At 39.9% G+C, this 22,213-nt stretch overlaps 1 protein-coding gene across 1 annotated transcript; it reads left to right on the top strand.

Annotated features, from left to right (window-relative positions):
* The first annotated feature begins 415 nt into the window (after nt 1-415).
* Nucleotides 416-892, top strand: LOC149175396 (uncharacterized). Its single transcript, XM_089421126.1, has one exon. The coding sequence runs from the start codon at nt 416-418 to the stop codon at nt 890-892; it is 477 nt and encodes a 158-aa protein (XP_089277252.1).
* Nucleotides 893-22,213: the final 21,321 nt, after the last annotated feature.

The following is a 22,213-nucleotide window of genomic DNA, read 5'->3' as shown; positions in this document are numbered from 1 at the left end:
AAATGAAGAAACAACAAATCATATGATGAATGAATTCCCCTACGCGAACAAGATTTGGAATTGGGTGTTTCTGGTCTTCAGAGCCACAGATCGGGATCCCTCCTCAATTCTTAACATCATTGAAAATTGGATATCCTCTCTCTCCCCAAACCCCCTTGTTAACAGGGCTTGGAACCTCGTTCGTGGAATCATTTTCTGGGCGCTATGGAAGGAAAGAAATGCCAGAATCTTCAAAGGAATCTCTCATCAGGAGGAAATCACCTTCTCTATTTTTAAGAAAGCAATTTAGGAATTTGTGACTTCCTCCATTTTGCATGGTCCCATCGAACCTCCCAGCTGTTCCAAATTGAGCATTCTAACCCTATTATATCTTCATCACACTCATGCCCCCATTGCCTCCACCATCTCTAGAAACATGGGACATGCTATCACTTGGTCTCCTCCGGAGCCGGGAAACCTTAAGCTCAACTACGATGGTGCAGCAAAAGGCAAACCAGGCACTATGGGATTTTGGGGGGTCTTCAAAAATTCTCAGGGGGGAATTATAAGGATTTATGAGGGAAACATCGACACCTCTACCAATATTGTGGCCGAACTTCTCGCTCTGGAACACAGGATCGCCATTGCAAAATGTTACAATTTGAGGCCACTAATCATAGAAGGAGATTCAACCTTGGTAATGCAGGCAAGAAAGAAAGTTCAACATGGTATGGAAATTGCCAAGGTGTCTGACAACTGGAGACCAAATAAAACCCTACAAAGAATTAAAAACAATATAGAAAAAATGGAGCAGATTCACTTCCAGGCTGTCAGACGAGAAGGGAACAAGATAGCGGACAGGTTGGTACACAAGGGCATGACAGCTAACTACTGGTTATGGTCAAGGTCCTAGTAGGAACTGGAGTACGGTGATCTCCATCAGCAATGTGAAGTCATAAATGAAAAGGATAATAGGAAAAACAGGCATTAACCATTCGAGTATCTCTAGTCGCTTCAATGATGGAGAAAGACGTTCGAAAGCCTGCAGTTTTGAGGATTATCTACCTCGTGCCAAGCTCCTTTTGATAGCTGTGTTGAAATGTGGCAACAAGAATATTCCAATTTTAATTTTTCCTTGAATTAAAATTGTGAATTAAAATCAAATTTAGTCTCACCAGCTGCTTGGAAATAAATAAATAATTCATTATGGATTAATTAGTTGGAGAAATTCAAGTTAGAAGTCTTTCTGAAGTCACACAACAATTATCCATTAAATTAAGGAGATTATCTCTTAATTAAGGAGATAAGATTGAGTTATATTTGAGTTGTAATTAGTTAGCTCAGTGTTAGATGATCCAAAAATACAATTTTATCATAGGCTATAAAATTAGAATAAAATAATTATTAATTTAAGATATTAAATTAATAATTATTATTCTAGAATGTTTAATTATTTAATGGAGACTTTTAGAATTAGCATATTGCTGTAACTAGATATGACTCTCCAAATGTGTCGTATCTTAGGCTCTATTTTAGGAGATTAGTTAGCTAGTTGGTTTGAATAGCATTTATTGTAAATGGACACTTGTTATTTAATAAGTGATCCATAATTAGAGGTAGTTAGGACATGGAGCTTATAAATAGCTCATTGCAAGAGTGTTTGTGTTGTTCGGGTGTAAACTCTTGCAAAATCAATTATGTAATTGTTTTTTTTTATTAATAAAATTACGTGTCTGAGGACACTTCTGCCATTATTGTGGTATCAGAGCTCCAGTAATGCTGTAGTTGATTTGAGGAGGAGATTCCAGCTCTACAAGTTTTTGGAAAACTCCATTGAATTGTTCAGCGAATCACTCGTATGAATTTGTCAAATTTTTGTTCAAAATAAAAGAAATCTCATTATTTTAGTGATTTTAGATTTTTTTTTTAAAATCTAAAAATCAATTGTAAGAATTACTGCTGCCACCGTCTACTGTCAAATTGAATGTCTGACCCATTATTGGGGAAGATTTTGGAGAACAACAAGACATTTGCAGAGTCTAGAGTTCCTGTAGGTGGGTAAGCTTCCTGGCGGGGTTATTACAATGAATGTTGTTGTGCGCCCCCCTTCATCAGACAAAAACGGTGAGAAAACTACTGGCGAATGCTCCAAAAAAGAACGGATGTAGATACACGATTATGTAATGCAATACAAAGCTGCAGAATATTAAGCTCCTTTCGGTATTGAATTTGTATGTTCTTGAGCACATGTATTGTTACTGAGCAATATACAGCGGACTTGGACCGGGTACCGCAGTTTATGTGGGACCAGTTTATATTAAAATTCTTTTTTCTGCTTCCGCTTCTGTAACAACCGTTTTATTATTTGTCCTTCTAATCGTTAAAATATTTGATTTTCTGCAACGACCTAAACCGGAGGCGTATACTGGAGGCGTCTGACGCCAGATTAGAAGGCCAGCAGCAGCCTTGATGGCATCAAGAACGAAATCACAGCATAAAAACAGAGGGCGCAGTGTGAAAAGTCAACGCTGTTGAGAATCTGGCGATTTATCGCTGCAAACGCTGAATGAATTTCTTTTCGGCATGCTTGCGGAGGAGATCCTTAGTGTTAAGTTGGTATGAACAAATCATGTCTCCCAATTAGCTTGCAGACAAAAATCCAACCATTTACGTTATTAAGTGTGCTAGCATTGACCTTTTTCGGCATCGATCCCATCATCTAACGGAAGATCCCAGCAGCTTGCTATCATTATTTTTTGTGTTCTCTATTGTTTCATGAAGTTGAATATGCATCAATTGCTGCCAACCTGTGGGCACGATTCTATAAGGATTTCGTGTTAGTACCACACAACATTTGTAATGGCGAGATAAGTTTTTTTTAAAGGAGAGATGAAGTTTTTCTGGAGTAATAAGGGTGATGTTTTGAATTTTTTTTTTGGAGTAATAAGGAGTTTTATTTGTAACTTGGAGAGATAAGGTGTGTTTGATAATTTGTTTTCAAGAAGCTATTTTTTAATTGGGATCATCACATTGTAACTCAAAGTAATTTTACTTTGAGGGGGGGTAATTTCTTTTTTACCATATTGTGCAAAAGCACCATTTAAAAAGTCAAATTTTGAAAGTTGCCTTGTAAAAATTTGAGAAATTGACTAGAGCCAAGTGCAAAGCTCAGTCAATTGTCTCATGTTTTGACGACTATTCGAGGGTCAAGGCCAAGCCCCGATAGATCGTGTTTTTTGCGTGGTGTGTTGACTATCTTGTCATTTCTATTCTGATTCTTGGTGCGATGCTTCAACACTAAAATGTCTAATTTGTTTTCTGATTCCGACAAACTTGAAGGCACCAAATCTTATAAAACATGGCATCGACTCATCGAAAGCACACTCATTTACAATGAATTATGGTAGGGAATATGTGATGGAGATGTTAAGCCGAATAAACCCACAGATGCAGCTGCACTAGCAAAATGGGAAATCAAGAATGCTAATGCCTTAACTCTTATTAAATCTTCTGTGAATGATGAAATGTATGTCCATATAGAAAATGCTATAGATGCATGGACTGCTTTGAAAACTTTTAAAGACCTCTTTGATATTCAGCCTGAATCAAAGAAAGTCGATCTACAATTAAAATTGTTGCAACAAAAATTAACTGAAGGCGGTGATGTTCTTGAATATCTCTCAAGACTTAAGAATATCAGGCAAGAAATTATTAATGCTGGTTTTCCCGCAATTGATGATAGCTTTATGGTCACAATTGTAATTGCTGGGCTTCCTTCTTCCTATACGAATTTTTTAGAGACTCTACAAGTAACTGGGAAATTAGAGAAACTAAAGTTTGATGAGCTTTGTGAAATGTTGAGTCAACATGATAAAACTTTTGGGAAGAAGAAGAAATATGGTGAAGATGTTTTTCTCACAGAGGCTAGCACTAGTAAGTCATCAGCAGATAGTTCTCGAGGAAGAGGCAGATGGAATCAGAATCAAGCAGCACATAATCGAGGTCGAAGCCAAAGCAGAGGCAACAATTTTAACAGAGGAGGAAGAAATAATTTTCAAGGTAGAGGAAACAACCAAGGAAGAGGCAATTTTCAAGGACAAGGATATAATAATCAAGGTAGATGACAATCTCAAAATAGAGGTCAAAGCAGAGGCAGAGGACAATCTTTAGGAAGAGGAAGAGACTTAAGTCAAATTGTGTGTCGAAGATGTAACAAAGTTGGCCATTATGCTGAAGATTGTCGAACATCACTTAATAAAATTCCCAAGTTTCAGCAGCATTCAACACAATTTGCAACTGATCAAGATGAAGATAACTCAGAATATGTTTTTACTTCCTCACCAGCATCACAACTTTCATCCCATCTTAGAAGTGACTATGAAGATGCCTGGATCTTGGATTCCGGGGCAACTCAGCACATGACTTGTCGACGTGATTTTTTCTGGAATTTTCAAGAATGCCAACTTAATTCCATTTTTCTTGCTGATGATACAAAACATACTCCTTATGGAAAAGGAGTAGTAAAAGTTTTTCTCCCTAGCATTGGAGAAAAAATGATTTCCAATGTATGGTATGTACCGAGTTTTAAGAAAAATTTGCTCTCTTTAGTCACGATTCGACAAGCAGGACATCAGGTGATTATGGAAGATGGTTTAGTGAAGATTAATTCAGTGAAACAGAACTTGAAAACAGTCATGATAGGTTATGAAGATGGAAAATTGTTACGGATGAAAGGGACAGTTATTCCAAGGCATTCTGATTTTGCAGGGGCGGTGACTACAGGTATTTCACCTATAATACTATGGCATGTAAGATATGGACATTTGAATTTTGAGAGTCTTTCTCAATTGCAGAAACAAGGAATGGTTAAAGGACTTCCCACATTCAAAAGGGAAAATGCAAAATGTGAAGCTTGCATTTATGGCAAACAAAATCGAGAAAGTTTTCCAACAAGTTCATGGCGTGCAAACAGGCGGATACAACTAGTTCATAGTGATGTTTGTGGACCACTACAAACTTCATTTGGTGGTTGCAAATATTTCTTACTATTCATTGATGATTTCAGCAGAATGACTTGGGTTTACTTCTTGAAGAACAAGTCAGAAGCATTTGATAAGTTTAAAATTTTTCGCCAACTTGTTGAAAATGAAGTCAAAGAAAAGATAGGTACTCTCAGGACAGATAATGGGGGAGAATTCACTTCAAATGAATTCAAAACTTATTGCAGTGAAAATGGCATCAGACGACATCTTACTAATGTTTACACTCCACAGCAAAATGGAGTAGTCGAAAGAATGAATCGCACTTTGTTAGGCATGGCAAGATCCATGTTAACTTTCAAAAGGTTAAGTCCAACATATTGGGCAGAAGCAATCCATACAGCTGTCTACTTAAGAAACAGATCTCCAACTGCTTCTTTAGACAGAATCACACCTTATGAAGCTTGGTTTGGTTTCAAACCTCGAGTTAAACATCTTAGAGTTTTTGGGTCAATTTGTTATGCCTTAGTTCCGAAAGAAAAACGAACTAAGCTTGACTCAAGAAGTTTAAAATGCATAATGATTGGCTATTCTGATGAGAAGAAAGGGTATCATCTTTTTACCAATGGAAAATTCACTGTGAGCAGGGATGTCATTTTTGATGAAACTGAGAGTAAAAGTGCTGAAGAAATTGAAAATCTTCTTCACAAGTTAGAAACTAAGGGAAGTAAAAGAAATGGAAAAATGCAAAGTCAACCAACTTCACCAAATTGGTATGAACTAGATTTTCCTTCCTCTGAAGATGAGTCATCCAGTCCATCTACATCAACAACATCATCTGGGTCTTCTAGCAGTTCATCCGCATCACCAAGCAGCAGCAGTTCTTCTGACAGTGATTCTCCACATTCTTCACCTGAACGACGAACATCAGTTTATATTAATCCTCTTTACAATGATAGGGACTTTACAGAAGCACAAACAAGTGAGCACCAACTTCCGAAATGGGCAGTTCAACTTTTGAAAGATGTAAAGCCTGATGAACAGAATAAAATTGGCACCAGAAGGGCACATAGAAGTGAAGGCAATTTTGCCTTGATAACAAATGATTTTACTGAACCTTCCACATACAAAGAGGCAGTAAAACATAAAGAATGGAAACAGGCTATGGTTGAAGAATATCAAGCAGTAATTGATAACAACACTTGGAAAATTGTTGATTGTCCAGCAAATGTTAAACGCATAGGATGTAAATGGGTTTACAGAATTAAGTATAATCAGAAGGGTGATCTTGAAAAGTATAAAGCACGACTTGTTGCAAAAGGTTTTGCGCAGCAGGAAGGCATTGATTATGAGGAAACTTTTGCTCCTACAGCTAAATGGAACACCATCCGATTAACACTTGCATTGGCCGCTCAAAAAGGATGGAAAGTTCATCAAATGGATGTGAAAAGTGCTTTTCTCAACGGGGATTTACAGGAGGAAGTGTATATGACCCAACCACCAGGTTTTGAAGTTGAAGGACAAGAACATAAAGTCTGCAAATTGATCAAGGCTTTATATGGATTAAAACAAGCTCCCCGAGCTTGGTATGCAAAGATGGATGAATACCTTAAGAAAGATGGTTTTCAACGAAGTGAATCTGATGATACTTTGTATGTGCGACAACAGGGAAAATATCTGGTAATTCTTGTTATGTATGTAGATGATTTGATCATCACTGGCAATCATGATGATCATATTGCACAGGTGAAAAAGGAGTTACATGCAGGTTTTAAGATGACAGATTTGGGATTACTTCACTAATATCTTGGAATTGAAGTCTTCCAACGTCCACATCATATTTTCATTTCTCAGAGTAAGTATGCAGCAGCGGTTCTTCAGCGTTTTGGCATGTAGGATTGCAAGCCCGTTCTTACCCCCACAGAGCAAAACTTGAAACTTTCAAAATTTGAAGGGGGGGAAAAGGTGGACAGTACAACTTACAGACAGTTGATTGGCAGCTTGATTTATTTGACAAATACTCATCCTGATCTATCTTATGCAGTTAGTATTCTTTCACGTTTTATGCAGGAACCACGAGACAGCCACTGGAATGCAGCCAAAAGAGTTCTTCGATATATCCAAGGAACAAAAGATTTTGGTCTTCTTTACATAAAGACTAAAAATTTTGTACTTGGTGGATATTATGATGCCGAGTTTGCTGGGAGTATTGATGATCGAGCATCAACATCAGGTTATTTAATGAATATGGGGTCAGCAGCAGTATCTTGGAGTTGTAAGAAACAAGCTACAGTGGCCACTTCTTCAGCAGAAGCAGAGTACATTTCAGCATGGGAAGCAGCATGTGAAATTGTTTGGTTGCGCCGAATTTTGCAGGACTTGGGCATTTCTCAGACAGAAGCTACATCATTATTCATTGACAGCCAGTCAGCCATCAAACTTGCCAAGAACCCAGTTTTTCATTCAAAGACAAAGCATGTGGACACCAAGTATCATCATATCAGGTCTCCCATTACCAAAGATGTCCTCAAACCAGTTTATTGTCCTTCCGAAGATCAGATCTCCGGCATTTTCACGAAACCGCTTGGCAGAATAAAATTTACTAAGTTCAGGGATGAACTTGGTATCTGTTGTAATGTATCTTTGGATCATAGGGGGGAATGTTAGATGATCCAAAAATACAATTTTATCATAGGTTATAAAATTAGAATAAAATAATTATTAATTTAAGATATTAAAGTAATAATTATTATTCTAGAATGTTTAATTATTTAATGGAGACTTTTAGAATTAGCATATTGTTGTAACTAGATATGACTCTCCAAATGTGTCGTATCTTAGGCTCTATTTTAGGAGATTAGTTAGCTAGTTGGTTTGAATAACATTTATTGTAAATGGACACTTGTTATTTAATAAGTGATCTATAATTAGAGGTAGTTAGGACATGGAGCTTATAAATAGCTCATTGCAAGAGTGTTTGTGTTGTTCGGGTGTAAACTCTTGCAAAATCAATTATGTAATTGTTTTTTTTTATTAATAAAATTACGTGTCTGAGGACACTTCTGCCATTACTCAGTTTATTGAGTTAAGTCCAATTAAATGAGTTCCAAACTGTTTGAGGAACCAATTGTGAGTTATCAATCAGTTGATGCATGCATGCTCAACCAGTGTACTCCAGATAACTAAAGATTCCATCATTAGAAACTCATGCATGTCTGTTCTAAGAAAGACCCAGTTGAGTTAAATGTCAAGGATAGTGTACTATCAGTTGCATGTGTTTTCCTATAAAGGAAACTCATGCATGTAGTCAAGGTAAGGTTCCTTGAGGATTGCACAATTATGACAGTGTGTTAGAGTAGTGTGTGAGAGCAATGTTCCACTGGGTGAAGGAGATCATCCCAGAGGAATTGCACAAGGAAATAGGAGCTTAGAGGGCAGAGAGGAAGGCTTGTGAGAAGCCAGGTTTTCCTATGAGCATCTAGGAGGATTATATTAAGAGCTAGCTAGCTGTGAGAGCTAAGGCTTTGTATAATTCTGATGTATTTCCACCTTGTATGATAATACATATAGTGGGGTTTTTAGCTGAGGCTTTCCCTTGAGTATTTTTTGTGTTTCATGTGCATTGATTCTTCTTCTTTTGGTTATATGTGTTCAGCTTGATCTTCCTCAATCTTTAAGCTTCCGCAAAGAAAATTGATAGTAGAAGTAGGTTATAGTATTTTGATTTGGTTATATTGCATTATCGAGTTAATCTACAGTTAGATTTTCTACATAGGTCTTAGAGTGAGATTTGTAGAGAATTTGCAGAACTTCTACATGGTATCAAAGCTAGCTGATCTATAGAGACATTTCTACATGGTATCAGAGCCAAGTTTATCGGAGAAAATTTTATCGGAGCTGTGAATAATATAGGGAGAAGAGAATTCGAAGTTTGAAGTTTGGGTTGCAAGTGAAAATCGAATTCATATCATACTTCAAATTGAGATGGGACATTATGCGACTAATTACCCATCGAAGAAGCCTAAGAAGGGATCCTCGGAAGGATCAGAAGGTGAGGCATTAGTCTCTCAGCTTGAAATGGAATTTACTCTCATCGCATGCATGGTGTCATCAATGATGGGTTGTGTTTGGTATATTGATAGTGGAGCCTCATTCCACATGACTGGTGATAAAAGTTTATTCAATACCTTGGAGGAGAAAGACGTCAAGATGCACATAGAGATGGGTGACGACAGAAAGTATAGTGTTTCAAGAGTGGGCACGGTTGCTTTCTAGAGGTAGCATGGAGTTCCTATCACCTTGACAGATGTGAAGTATGTGCCTGGACTAAAGAAGAACTTGGTATCGGTCACGATGTTGGAGGATAAAGGCTACGATGTTGTCTTCAGTAAAGGAAAGGTGTTCCTAAGACACATAACTACGGGTCAGACCAAGAGGATAGGGATTCGAGTGAAAAAACTTTATAAACTAGAGGTAGATGTTTGTGCAACATTGAGTATGAAAGCAGAATTGGTGCAAAGCCAAGACATTGGCGAGTTGTGGCACAGGCAGTTGGGCCATTTGCATCATGGGGCTTTGAATATAATGTAACAAATATCTACAGGACTTCCCAAAGGTAAACTTGAGCAAGTTGACACATGCAAAGGTTGTACCTTTGGAAAGTACACCAAGTCTTCCTTTCATGATCGAGACAGCTGAGCAAAGGCTATCTTAGTGCGAGTTCATAATGATGTGTGTGGACCATTCTCGACGTCATCCATAGCGAAGAAAAGGTATTATGTGATTTTCATTGATGATTTTTCTCGTAAATGCTAGATTTATTTCATGCAGAAGAAGGACCAAACCTTCTCAAAGTTTTGTGAGTTAAAATCTTTGGTCGAGAAAGAGTCAGGGAAGAAGATCAAGGCCTTGAGAAGCAACAATGGTGGAGAATATGTCTCTCAAGAGTTTAAGGACTTCTGTGCAGCGGAAAGAATTAAACTAGAGTTGACGGCACCTCATAACCCACAGTATAATGGGGTCGCCGAGAGGAAGAACATAACTATTATAGGGGTGGCTCGAGCAATGCTACATGACCAAGGCCTACCACTTCACTTGTGGGCTGAGGCATGCAACACAACAGTCTATTTGCAGAATAGAAGCTTGCATCGCATACTTGGGATGAAGACGCCAGGGGAAGCTTTCTCTGGTAAGAGACCAGATGTGGGTCACTTCAGGATCTTTGGCTCATCGGTATATTTCCATGTGACAAAGGATGCACGGAAGAATATTGAGCCGACAACAGAGTTGGGGATACTTGTGGGGTACACTGATACACCTCACAACTATTGGGTGTACTTTTGTACCAGTTAGAGGACAGTTGTTCGTAGAGATCTCAAGTTTGATGAGCAGAAGGCCATGCAAGTTTCCATTGAGAGGGAGCTCCAACTACAGGCTGTGAAGGAACTCTTGGTTCCTAAGGAGGAGGAGCCTCAAACTGATGTGGAGCAGCCACATGCAGAGGTTCCAGGAGTGGAGACATCCATTCAAGCAGAGTCTTCCAGAGATGGATGGAAGTGCACAAGAGAAGTTGATTGTTGCAGGATACGAGAGAGAATGTGGGAGCACCATTTTCTCAGTGTAGATAGAGGAGGTCACTTGAGAGGTACACCGGATACATGGCCCTTGCTGGGGAATGTGTTGAGACTGAGCCATCTTCCTTTGAGGAAGCAGTGCAATAGTCGATTTGGGTTGATGCTATGGTGGAGGAGTATGACTCCATAGTTCGTAATAGTGTTTGGGACGTGGTTTCGAGACCAGAGAACAAGTCAGTTGTGAATTCCCATTGGCTTTACAAGGTAAAGAAAGCTGCTGATGGTAGTGTGGAGAAGCATAAGGAAAGATTTGTTGCCCGTGGCTTTTCATAGGTTGAGGGGATTGACTATGATGAGAATTTTGCACCTGTCGCAAGGTACTCATCTATCATATCTATGTTGGCACTATCAGCACAAATGGGTTGGAAGATCCATTAGATGGATGTGAAGACTGCATTCCTCAATGGCGAGATGGAGGAAGAGGTGCACATAAAGAATCTGGAATGTTTTGAGACCTTCGATCGTGAGTCGCATCTGTGCTGACTCAAGAGAGCATTGTACGGGCTGAAGCAAGCACCTCATGCTTGGTACACCAGGATAGACAACTACTTCACCGGGTTGGGCTTCACAAAGAGTGAAGTGGATGCGAACCTGTACAACATCGTGGTGAAAGGTAAGTTGTCGATCATCATTATTTATGTTGATGATCTCATATTGACTAGTGATGATTAGTTGATTATGTCTTGCAAGGAGGACCTTGCAAGATAATTCAAGATGAAAGACATGGGTCTCATGCATTACTTCCTTGGCATGGAAGTGTGGCAGAAGGATGGGGAGTTGTTTGTGTCTCAGGGTAGGTATGCCAACGAGATACTTAGGAGATTCCACATGGAGAAGTGCAAGCCCATGCAGACTCCTCTAGCTAGTAACTACAAGAAGGAGGATGCTACTTCAGGAGAAGTAGTGGAGGTGATTATGTACAGGCAACTTGTGGGTTCACTGATGTACTTAGTGAACACATGACCAGATTTGTGTTATGTGGTGAACCAGCTGAGTCAAGCGATGGTTCAACCTACCAAGATGTTTTGGAAGGCGGCAAAGCATGTATTGAGATACCTCAGAGGCACATCTCAGTATGGATTATGGTATAGATGGATAGAGGGAGTGAAGCTATAGGGCTTCACTGATGCAGATTGGGTAGGGAGTTCATCTGATCAGAAGAGCACATCAGGATGGATTTCAACCTTGGGTCAGTGACAGTTTCTTGCTATAGCAGGAAATAGAGGCCGGTTGCACTCAGCTCGATAGAGGCTGAATACATGGCTGCAAGTCATGCAGCATGTGAGGCCATCTAGATGCAAAAAATCCTAGTTGGTTTGTTTGATAAGATGATGGATCCAATTGTGATCTATTGTGATAATTAGAGTTGTATCAAACTCTCTGAGAATCTAGTATTTCATGATAGGTCCAAGCACATCGACATCCAGTATCATCATCTCAGGGACTGTGTAGTGAGGAGGATCATGTTGCTGCAGTATATTTCTACAAAGGAGCAAGATGCTGACATTTTAACAAAGGCATTGTCAAAGTGTAAATTCGAGTTCCATAAAGATAGGATCAGGGTGGTAGATAATGCCTTTCTTGTTGAGAGGGAGTGTTGAAATGTGGCAACAAGAATATTCCAATTTTAATTTGTCCTTGAATTAAAATTGTGAATTAAAATTGAATTTAGTCTCACCAGCTGCTTGGAAATAATTAATTAATTCATTATGGATTAATTAGTTGGAGAAATTCAAGTTAGAAGTCTTTCTGAAGTCATGCAATAGTTATCCCTTAATTAAGGAGATAAGATTGAGTTATATTTGAGTTGTAATTAGTTAGCTCAGTTTACTGAGTTAAGTCCAGTTAAATTAGTTCCAAACTGTTTGAGGAACTAATTGTGAGTTATCAGTCAGTTGATGCATGCATGCACTCAACTAGTGTACTCCAGATAACTGAAGATTCCCTCATCAGAAACTCATGCATGTCTGTTCTGAGAAAGACCTAGTTGAGCTAAATGTCAAGGACAGTGTACTATCAGTTGCATGTGTTTTCCTATAAAGGAAACTCATGCATGCAGTCAAAGTAAGTTTCCTTGAGGATTGCATAGTTCTGATAGTGTGTTAGAGCAGTGTGTGAGAGCAGTGTTCCGCTGGATGAAGGAGATCCTCCCAGAGGAACTACACAAGGAAATAGGAGCTTAGAGGGCAGAGAGGAAGGCTTGTGAGAAGCCAAGTTTTCCTGTGAGCATCCAAGAGGATTGTAATGAGAGCTAGCTAGCTGTGAGAGCTAAGGCTTTGTATAATTATGATGTTTTTCCACCTTGTATGATAAGACAGATAGTGGGGTTTTTAGCTGAGGCTTTCCCCTGAGTATTTTCTGTGTTTTATGTGCATTAATTCTTCTTCTTCTAGTTATATGTGTTTAGCTTGATCTTGCTCAATCTTTAAGCTTTCGCAAAGAAAATTGATAGTAGAAGTAGGTTATAATATTTTTCTTTGGTTATATTGCTTTATCGGGTTAATCTGTAGTCAGATTTTCTAAATAGGTCTCACAGCGATGTTTGTAGAGAATTTGCAGAATTTCTACATGGTATTAGAGCTAGCTGATCTATAGAGAAATCTCTGCAAGCCGTGCCAACCAAACCTACTTTGGCTCTGATCTCCCATGCGACCGTCGTCCTTCTTTCCTATTAGCCTTGCGAGGTACCTTCCCCACCACCTAACTCTAGTACCGCACACGCTCCACCTTCATTCCCCTCTACTAATCTCCCCGCCCCTCAAAGATCTCCTGCCCCTATTAATCCCCCCCTTTCACCCTCCCCTCCTTGTCATCTTCCCCGCTCTGGTGCCTTGTATTTCCTACTCCCCCCCACTGTAAGCTTCTTGTCGGCCCCTTCCCCTCTCATGGCGCCTAAGCGAAGTTCTAGTTCGGCCCCCAATCGGGGGCGCGTCAGTGGTCATGAATCCTCATGCTAGAACACCTTAGGCCCCCCTCCCACCACTCACACAGAGTCTTCTGCAAGGCGCACATCTCTTAATTTCTCTGTCATTGTGAACCCAAAAACCTAGGAAAGAATAGCGAATTTAGAGGCTCAAGCCAGAGCTCTAAGAAGAGGATTTTCCTCGGAAGAAATCACAACTAACTTCGCATGGATCCCAAACCCCACTCTCTCAAGAGCAAGGGAAAATCTCTATATGCATACCATTGATCTTTGGTGGCAAATGAAGACTATCCTCGGCTTGGCTATGCAAGAGCAGGCAGAGCATTCAAAGGTGGTGGAGGACAAGATTGATAACCTTATTGAAAAATTCATGGTTTACTTGGGAGTTTGTCCACCACTCCTGATTTATCCCAAGAGACTCTCCACACTACACTGTTTTAAAGAAACGAGCTATTGCAAAAATTCATTCCCTTGCTGACGGCTCCCCCATTGTGAAGAAAGAAGCAGCGGGTGCTTCCTACAGCCATTCGACAACAATGGTGCTGCAGGAAGGGCATACCCAGGAACAACCAATTATCTTGGAAGATGACCCGGTCGTCACCAATCCCTAATGCGCGCGACAAGATCCTTTTTGTCTCTTCTCTGCTTCAAGTTAGGGATCATTGCAGAGAAAGTGGCAACAACTTTGGCACAAAAAATAAAGGGCTTAGGAATAGACAGTTTATTTATTTATTTTTATCTCAGTATTTCAGTTTCTTTTTGGAGTCAACCTTAGTTTTTATTTCTGAAATTTTTCTCGGTTCTAACTATTGTAAATTTCACAGTAAATAGAGCTTCCTTTTTGTTAAGATTCACTATAATTCTGTCAATATGGTTGTTAGTTTGTCCAGGGTCATTGGCTCTTGTGTTGGAGACGTAGTCTTGCACAATCCATTTCTTGTAAATACTGCTACTATACAGTAATACAATACATCTTATTCATAAAAATAATAATAATAATTATTAGAAAATAAAAATCATTAATGGAAATAACTTACACGATAGCCAACCCTAGATCTTCTACTGACCCCTCCGAGCTGACCCTTATCATTGTTGTTGTTGTCGTCATTGTGACTGATTGTTATCTCTCTGATGGTTGTGCGCAGGATTTCACTTCCTCCAATTCTCATGAGAAGAAGAAAGATATGGTTAATAAGGGGAATTTGCTTTTTCCACAAGGCTCTTCCTACATCCATGCTGAGGTTTTTCCTTCAGATCTCTTGCACTTCTCAATTTTCATGAGGCCTTTCTCTAAAGTAATTTTAGTATTAAGGTAAAATAATTCGATCTAGTATAAATGGCCACTTCCAGAATTCAATATCAGATAAGAATCCTTTCCATTTTTATGCGCCTCCTTCATGGCAGTAGAAAAATTCAGGAAGGAAATTTACTCAGAGATTACAACATAACCAAGGACACTACCATCTTCTTATTTTCAAGATTAAATGGTGCGATCAAAGGTTGAGGTGTAAACCCAGCTTCTTAGGCTAAGTCCTTTAAGGATGCCCTTGAGCTGAGTTTTTTTCATTTAATTTGCAAAGAGCTCTTAGGGCCAGCCTTCATTATGGATCAGGTTGAATATACCACAACTATTAAAGTGGATCATACTCAATCTGACATTTCCTGGGCGATTTTTTCCGAAATTCCCTTATTTGTTGTTTTAATGGGTTTTGGCTTTCAACATTTGTGTTTTGGGAATAGGTGCATCAGACTTGGACCCCGAATGTAAATCTAGTTTTTTGCTTGAATGTTGTTCTGTGGTATCATTTAAAGATCATTAGGACTGTTGTAGGGTTTTTGAACAAAGACCCTGGTTTTGGGGAAGATATGGGCTCTGGATGAAGTTGTGGTTTACTAGTTTTAACCCTCTTACTGTAACAACCCCAGATTAAAAGTTCATGTAATATAGTATAATAAAGGAAAAAGAATAAGACTAAGGTCATGGGACACGTATTCCAAGATAAATGAGACACATATTCCTAGTGGGTGTCACTTTCGACTTATTTATGGCTAAGGAAATTGGCAAAGGCATTGACAAAGACAAAGAAACATTTATTGTCATTTAATTATGAAAATAAAATAAAATAGGAGAAAAGGGAGATGAAGGGTCACAAATTTGTATGAGAAGGAAATTGAAGGAAAATGAATAAATTAGAGGCATCGATAATAAAAAGGCATTAAAGAATCAATTTGGAGCCTTTTTCCAGTTTGGTTTTGTAGTTTTCTCCAGAGAGGAGAAAGCACCAAGATAAGAAAGTGTTGACGCGGCGAATGTTCGCTATGCTAACAAGGGGAACTAACCCTATCACAAACCCCAATTAGATCCAATTTCATTTGGAGTAGCTAGTTCCAATGGGTTTTAAAGGATCCCGTAAAATATATAGGTGTTTAAAGATTGCTTCTTGGAGGAAGACTTCAATTAAATCAACAAAAGAAACAGCTAACCTATATGTATCAAATCCTATCTACACTAATTTTAACTACTTATGCTAATCCTAACTATTCTAATCTATCCTACAGGAGCATAACAAAAGAGATTAAACATCATATATAGATTCCAAGTCCAAATGAATCAATTACTGGTTCACAGATGAACAAGGCTGTATTAAATCTTTATTGAAATCTAATTACTTATACAGGAATACACATTCCTTTCCATACAAATAACACTTGCAACTGATGTTTAACAAGGTTTTGAATCAGCAACCACTCATGAATTAACCATGGTAACAAATCATATTTGAATAACCAAGACTAGTCACGAACTGTCTGTTATCAATATGCACAAAACAAAACACATTTATATTTATGCCAACAACAACACCCTGATTCTAAACACATGAAAGAAGAGGAAAATAAATCTGAAAAAAGGCTCCTTCTTGACCCAAACAGTCTCCTTTATTAGCACAATAAATCAAAGTTGTTCTGCCCAAAAAAAGTCCTCCCTCTATCTCTGGAGGTAATACTTATACAACGAAGACTGGCCCTCCATCTTCTCCCCGCCTTTCCACCTCCCTCCTCTTTTCAATATACAAATTAAAATATACAGGCGTAGAATCGATCAGTGAAATGACTGACACGTAAAGGCCACATCTGCTGGAGCGTTTCATTTCCTGGGGAAATGAATAGATGCCGATTGAAAGGAGGAGGTATGCATGTCATTTCTTCATGATAAGGCCCGAGACCGCATAACCTTCGGAACACACAGGTAACACATGGAAACCTGACCGCCAATGCCTAAAGCTGGATCTTTAAATAGAACACACCTGCATATATAAACTCTTTGGATCCGCTCATGCATCTTTTACCCGGAGCCATACTTGATGCTTATGCATCCGTTCTTTGACCTCGCTTGCCTTCTCTCAGTCCTCGCCTGCAGAAATAACCAACATCAGCTATGCTTATGAAAATATGATAGAAATGCCTAAAAACACAAATCTTGCCTTCATTAAAACGTTTATAAAATCACAAGGAACAAATGTGAAAGAATCGGCCCCTGGTTCAGCCAAGGTTGTGATGCGATCATGTCGCAATCGCTCACTGCAGCGGGCAATCACATGCAACATCACCCTTATTGGATTTTCCTTTGAAAAGCTGGACCACAAAATTTTATTAGAATACACGGGAAAACCCGCAGCCAAGCCATAAGGCCAGACTTCTAATACTATACACCCGAACGTATAATTATCACCGGGTCTGCTCATCGCCCCTTCGCATATTGCATGGGCTTCACTTTCGCTGACTGCCAATTGCGATTAGCGATAGGCTGGACTTGAAAAATATATATGCTGTGTTTAATAGTCCCGACGGGTCTGGTATATCACATTGTGCCTTACGCATAAGCCCCAGGCTCCGCTGATTACAATATGCGATTAGGCCAGACCCGAAAGATATATATGCTACGTTTAATAGTCCCGACGGGTCCGATATATCATATTGTGCCTTACGCATAAGCCTTGGGCTCCACCGATTGTGATATGCGATTAGTCCAGACCCAAAAGAAATATATGCCACGTTTAATAGTCCCAGCGGGTCCGATATATCGCGATGCGCCTTATGTATAAGCCTTGGGCTCTGCTGATTGCGACTTGTGATTGGGGGGAGTGGACCCAAAAATATATATATTGTGGTTAATGATCCCGGCGGGTCTGCCATATCGTGGAATGTTTGAAGCTTGGGCTTTGGATCTTAGCAAAGTGCAATTGCGATTTGCGATTGGAGGCCTGATCGCATCGCATTTATTCATGAAAGATAGGCCTTGCCCTTGATCAACGCGACCTACGATATACGATAAAGGTATGCAAGGAGGATGTGTAAAGACCAAGGAAGTGCGGAGATGTTAATTCATGCATGCTTTGAAAATCATTTCTATTATAAAAGAGTTATAATAGGAATAAAGATGTGATAGAAGGTTTTGTGGGTCGAATCCAAATACAACTATAATAGAGAGTGGGGGTTTGTTATATGTGTGGGCATAGAGCACCATGAAGATTTATGAGGATTGAAAAAGTTCCGATGAAGGATATGAATGAAGGATTAGACTGGGTTATAAATGAATCATGCCACATAGATTTATGCAGGGGGGTCTTAGCCATTAAGAATTGAAGATTTGACTCGACAGAGAGTTAAAATCCCTGGGATAAAAATAGATCATTCGAAGAAATGAAAGATCAAACTTCTAGGGGACCCATTCAAATTTGCTACCAGAGTAGGTTTTAATAGGGTGGTGGTTGTGGCCACAACAAATGGCGAACTAGAATCTCTGTTTCCAAATAAACCTTGGATCAATAGAACATCGGGGTGTTAAGATAAACTTTAAATGCAAACTGTATAGATGGATAGGCATGGGTTCCACTTCAGCATTAATATCTTTAGGTGGGATAAAGACAAATAGCTCCTACTTACTGATAGGGTTTTGACAAGAATTTTCCAATGGTTGTATTATCGGATTTATTGACCTTCCATTACCTATTTTCTACTTTCAAAAATCCTTTCAGGGCCATCACCGGTCTGCCAATACCTGTTTAGGTGTGTACCTCAGCTCTTTATCTATCATCGAACTTGATGTAGATATGTTTAGCTGCACTTTATGTAAGAATATTAGTGCTATACTTTCGTGTGATTGAATGGGGTGCAGTCATGGATTATGCCATATTTTTAAACTGCTTAAGCAAGGTTGGGCTTATTGTGTCAACCGGTACACTGAGTCCAGCAACAGTCCTTACTCCAACCGGCTTCCCAAACAACCTGTCCTTCTAGATTGGCATAAGGACTTGGCATTTCATTTTCTTTTAAATAAGTCTTTCCAGTTTCAGGCACAAGGCCTAGAGCACAATTGGATTTTCCACATGATATATGACAGTGAGCTTAGCCCATGAAAGGAGGTTTACTTGTAGATGACAGGTATTGGAAAAATTAGTGTAGTGGATGGGACCAATGGAGAATAACTGCAAACCTTACAGGCAAGTATAGGCTAGGTCTGAGTGGGATTTTAAAAATGCAGCGTTCCGCCATGCCAGTTGGTGAGCTCCAGTATTGTAGCAATAATGCTACAACTCCTGGGGCTTCCTGTCTCTTAATTTTATCAACCCGGTAGTTCGTACAAACTTGGAAGCGACGGTGCTGTATGCACAAGTACTAGCTCTTGTCGCAGCTGTCACTTGGTCAGCTGGCACAAGTCCGCTAGGGCTCAAGCCAACTTCTATAGGCTCTCAGAAGAAGCTTGTTAAATGATGGACGAAAGCTAGCTCAAAGAAGACTAATCTACTTGGCAAAAATGAACTGAAAGCAAATCAAAACATGGAAACCCTAGGAAACCCTAATTTAACTAGTCTAACCTCTATGATGCAAAGAATGTGAAGGAAACTTCTACCAATGATGCCATTACTTCTAATAAGTGAAAATGCATGAATCTAATCTACTTGTATCTTAAAAGACATGTTTTTGTACTTTTTCTTTAAGTGGATGGAGTGATTGTGATTTTGTGCTTATTAGGGTTTGGTTGTGCAGATGTGATGCGGGAGGAAGGAAAGCTTGGGAAAGGTTGGGGAGGCTAGGAGAGGTCCCCAGAGATCCTTAGCATCAGTCCACAGAGGTTCCTCACGTTCAGAGGCTCAGCAACCGAGTGAGTGGCTTCCTACAAGATGTCTGCAGGGGATTCTACAGGAAACGCAGGGGTTTCTACAGGAAGTCTACAAATTGCTACAGGATGACCTACCGTGGGTGGTTGAAGTGATGGTGGAGTGATGGAATGGTAGGGGGAGATGTGCAAGGTAGGAATAAAGCTGGTGATGGCTCCGGAGTGGAGAAGTAGGATGGAGAACGAGTGTATGAAGTGGGTTGATGGATGGAAGGTTATAACAACGAAATGTCTAAAGAATGAAGTTACGTGAGGAGTGGAGGAGTTTGGGAGATAACAGAGCGGAGCAGAGGTCAAGGATGTGGTTGTATGCGTGATCAAGACGAAGAAGAAGGTAATAGAATGATAAAGAGCAGTGTAAATAAAACAAATGGCTTATGACTGTCACCAAGATGAAAATTCATTAACCTAAGCTACTTGAACTCAACGAACAACAATATAAAGCGTGTAGAGGAATGTGCATGAAGCGGTGATGAAGGTGTATGGTGCAAGAGTGAAGTGCATGGAAAGATCTATCATAAACAAGACTATGTTGCAGCATGTATAAAGTGAAGAACTGCGTATTTTTGTGGTTGGTATAGGCTGCACTCCAATCTCCAAACAGAGATGGCAGTGGAGACTTCCTCAACCTTTTTTGCTGGAGCTCCAAGAGATTATATCTATCCTCCTATCAAACTTAAGCAACTGAAAGCAAATCACCATAAACTAGTCCTATCTATGCTCATGAAAACGACTAAATTACCAAACTGTGAATTCGAATTGCATGTGGAAATAAACAAACTCAAAGTGATGGAACGAAATGCAAACACATTACAACACTGAGGAGATCTATTGCTCTCAGGTTGGGCCCTAACCTGAGAGCTATAGCTCCTTGAGAAAACTCAGAACTAGATCAAAATCTGCCTTCTTTATTCATAATCTGATGTCATGCCAAATTGGCTTACAAAAAGGAACAAAAACTGAGCTCTAGCTCGTACTTCCCAATTACAAGCGTAATGCCAAGATTCAAAAAGCTTCTCTCCAAGGCTACGGCCTCAATAACTATGCAAAAATGATCATCCAACAGATGTCCTTGATTTTAGGAGCTTGACTGTCCAACTAAAGTTTAACTGCTGATCCTGTAGGACAGTCATAACTACTGTTCCTGTAGAACAGTTATAACTGTTGTTCCTGTAGAACAACTGGCTGCTTCTAAGCTCGGTGGGGAGATGGATTGGAGCTCGGAGTTCTTGGTGGGAATCACGAGGAAGGTCCCCAAGAACGTGGACATCCTCTCCCAAAAACCAGCAGTGCCACCTCATTGTCTCCTTGTCTCCTTTTTCGTTGTCTTTTTCTCCCTTTTAATGCCAAAAACCTGAAAGCATCATGCATTAGTCACGTAGATAAAATGTCTACCCTTCTTCCTACAAACAACACGAATAAACTCAGAAATGCATGCATAAGCAGTAAAAAGTGAATGGTTTGAGCAAAGCAAGTAGGCCAAATGAGCCCAAATTATACCAAAAATTGGGGCTCATCATCACCCCCCAGCTAAACTATTTGCTCATCCTTGAGCAACTTAGTCCAAGTCCTCATCTTTCATTGCTTTCACTGCTTCTCTTGCATCCCAAGGCTCTGTGGTAGGGTCCTCTCTGTAGATGTGAAACCCTGCTTTTTTGTTTACCTCTTCCCATTGTTGACTGTCATCTTCCTTTGTATTTCCTTCAGTCAATCCTAGCAATAGTGGTGGGCTGAGTTTAAGGCCAATCCAGCTGGCCTGGAGGCTTTGCATGGACTTCTTGTAAAGGTCAACCCTTGCCAAAGCTTCTCTCATCCGGATGGGGGTATGGTACTCTCGGATTTTCAAGCTGTGGGCCATGGTATTCCATCTGCGTGCACAAGCCTGGGCAGCACTTTCTCCCAACAACCTTTCCATGTCTTCAAAGTGAGCTATGGCCTGGGCTTGTTGGTCCATAAACCTCAAGGAAGCTGTGGGATCCGTAGCCAACTGTTGGTGGGTTGAAATGAGTGCCACCGGGTCCTCTAGTTTCGGCCTAATGAACAGTGGTTCGCTCACTTCTCGGTTCATGATCGATTTTGCTTCAGCTGCTCTTTGATCTTCATGGTTTAACCATGAGGCGAGGGCCATCAATTGCATATCACCCAAGGCAATGTTGGGATCCCATGAGACTTCATTAGGCAAAGCCAAGTTGTGGAGGTAAAACTCTGCCAATTTGGCTTTGTCTTCTGCCGAACTAGTAGTGCATAATTCAGAAAATTGTTGTGGGTTTTGGATGTGTGCAATACCTCTTTGGGCCAAGGTGTTTATTTGGAACTGAAGCCATTGATCCTTAAAAAGCAATCCATAGGATTTTGCGGGCGTTCTACACTGAATTGCTTCCACGGCCCAACTGGCCATGCAGGCCAATTGTGCTTCCTTTTGTTGCAGCTGTTCCTTTAAGGCTTGCACTTCAATTCTTGTCTGCTGTTCTGCTTCCTGTAGAAGTGTCATTGGCTCTTCAAGACTGGTGGTCAGCTCCTT

The sequence above is a fragment of the Pinus tabuliformis genome, chromosome 4_1 (assembly GCF_031772625.1).
Source record: "Pinus tabuliformis cultivar Carrire ecotype Pingquan chromosome 4_1, CPIR1, whole genome shotgun sequence".
Classification (NCBI taxonomy): Eukaryota; Viridiplantae; Streptophyta; class Pinopsida; order Pinales; family Pinaceae; genus Pinus; species Pinus tabuliformis.
This window is presented reverse-complemented; position numbering and strand designations above follow the sequence as displayed.

Excerpts from the sequence above, each read along its gene's own strand:
- LOC149175396 (XM_089421126.1), top strand. The coding sequence starts at position 416 with ATGGGACATGCTATCACTTGGTCTCCTCCGGAGCCGGGAAACCTTAAG.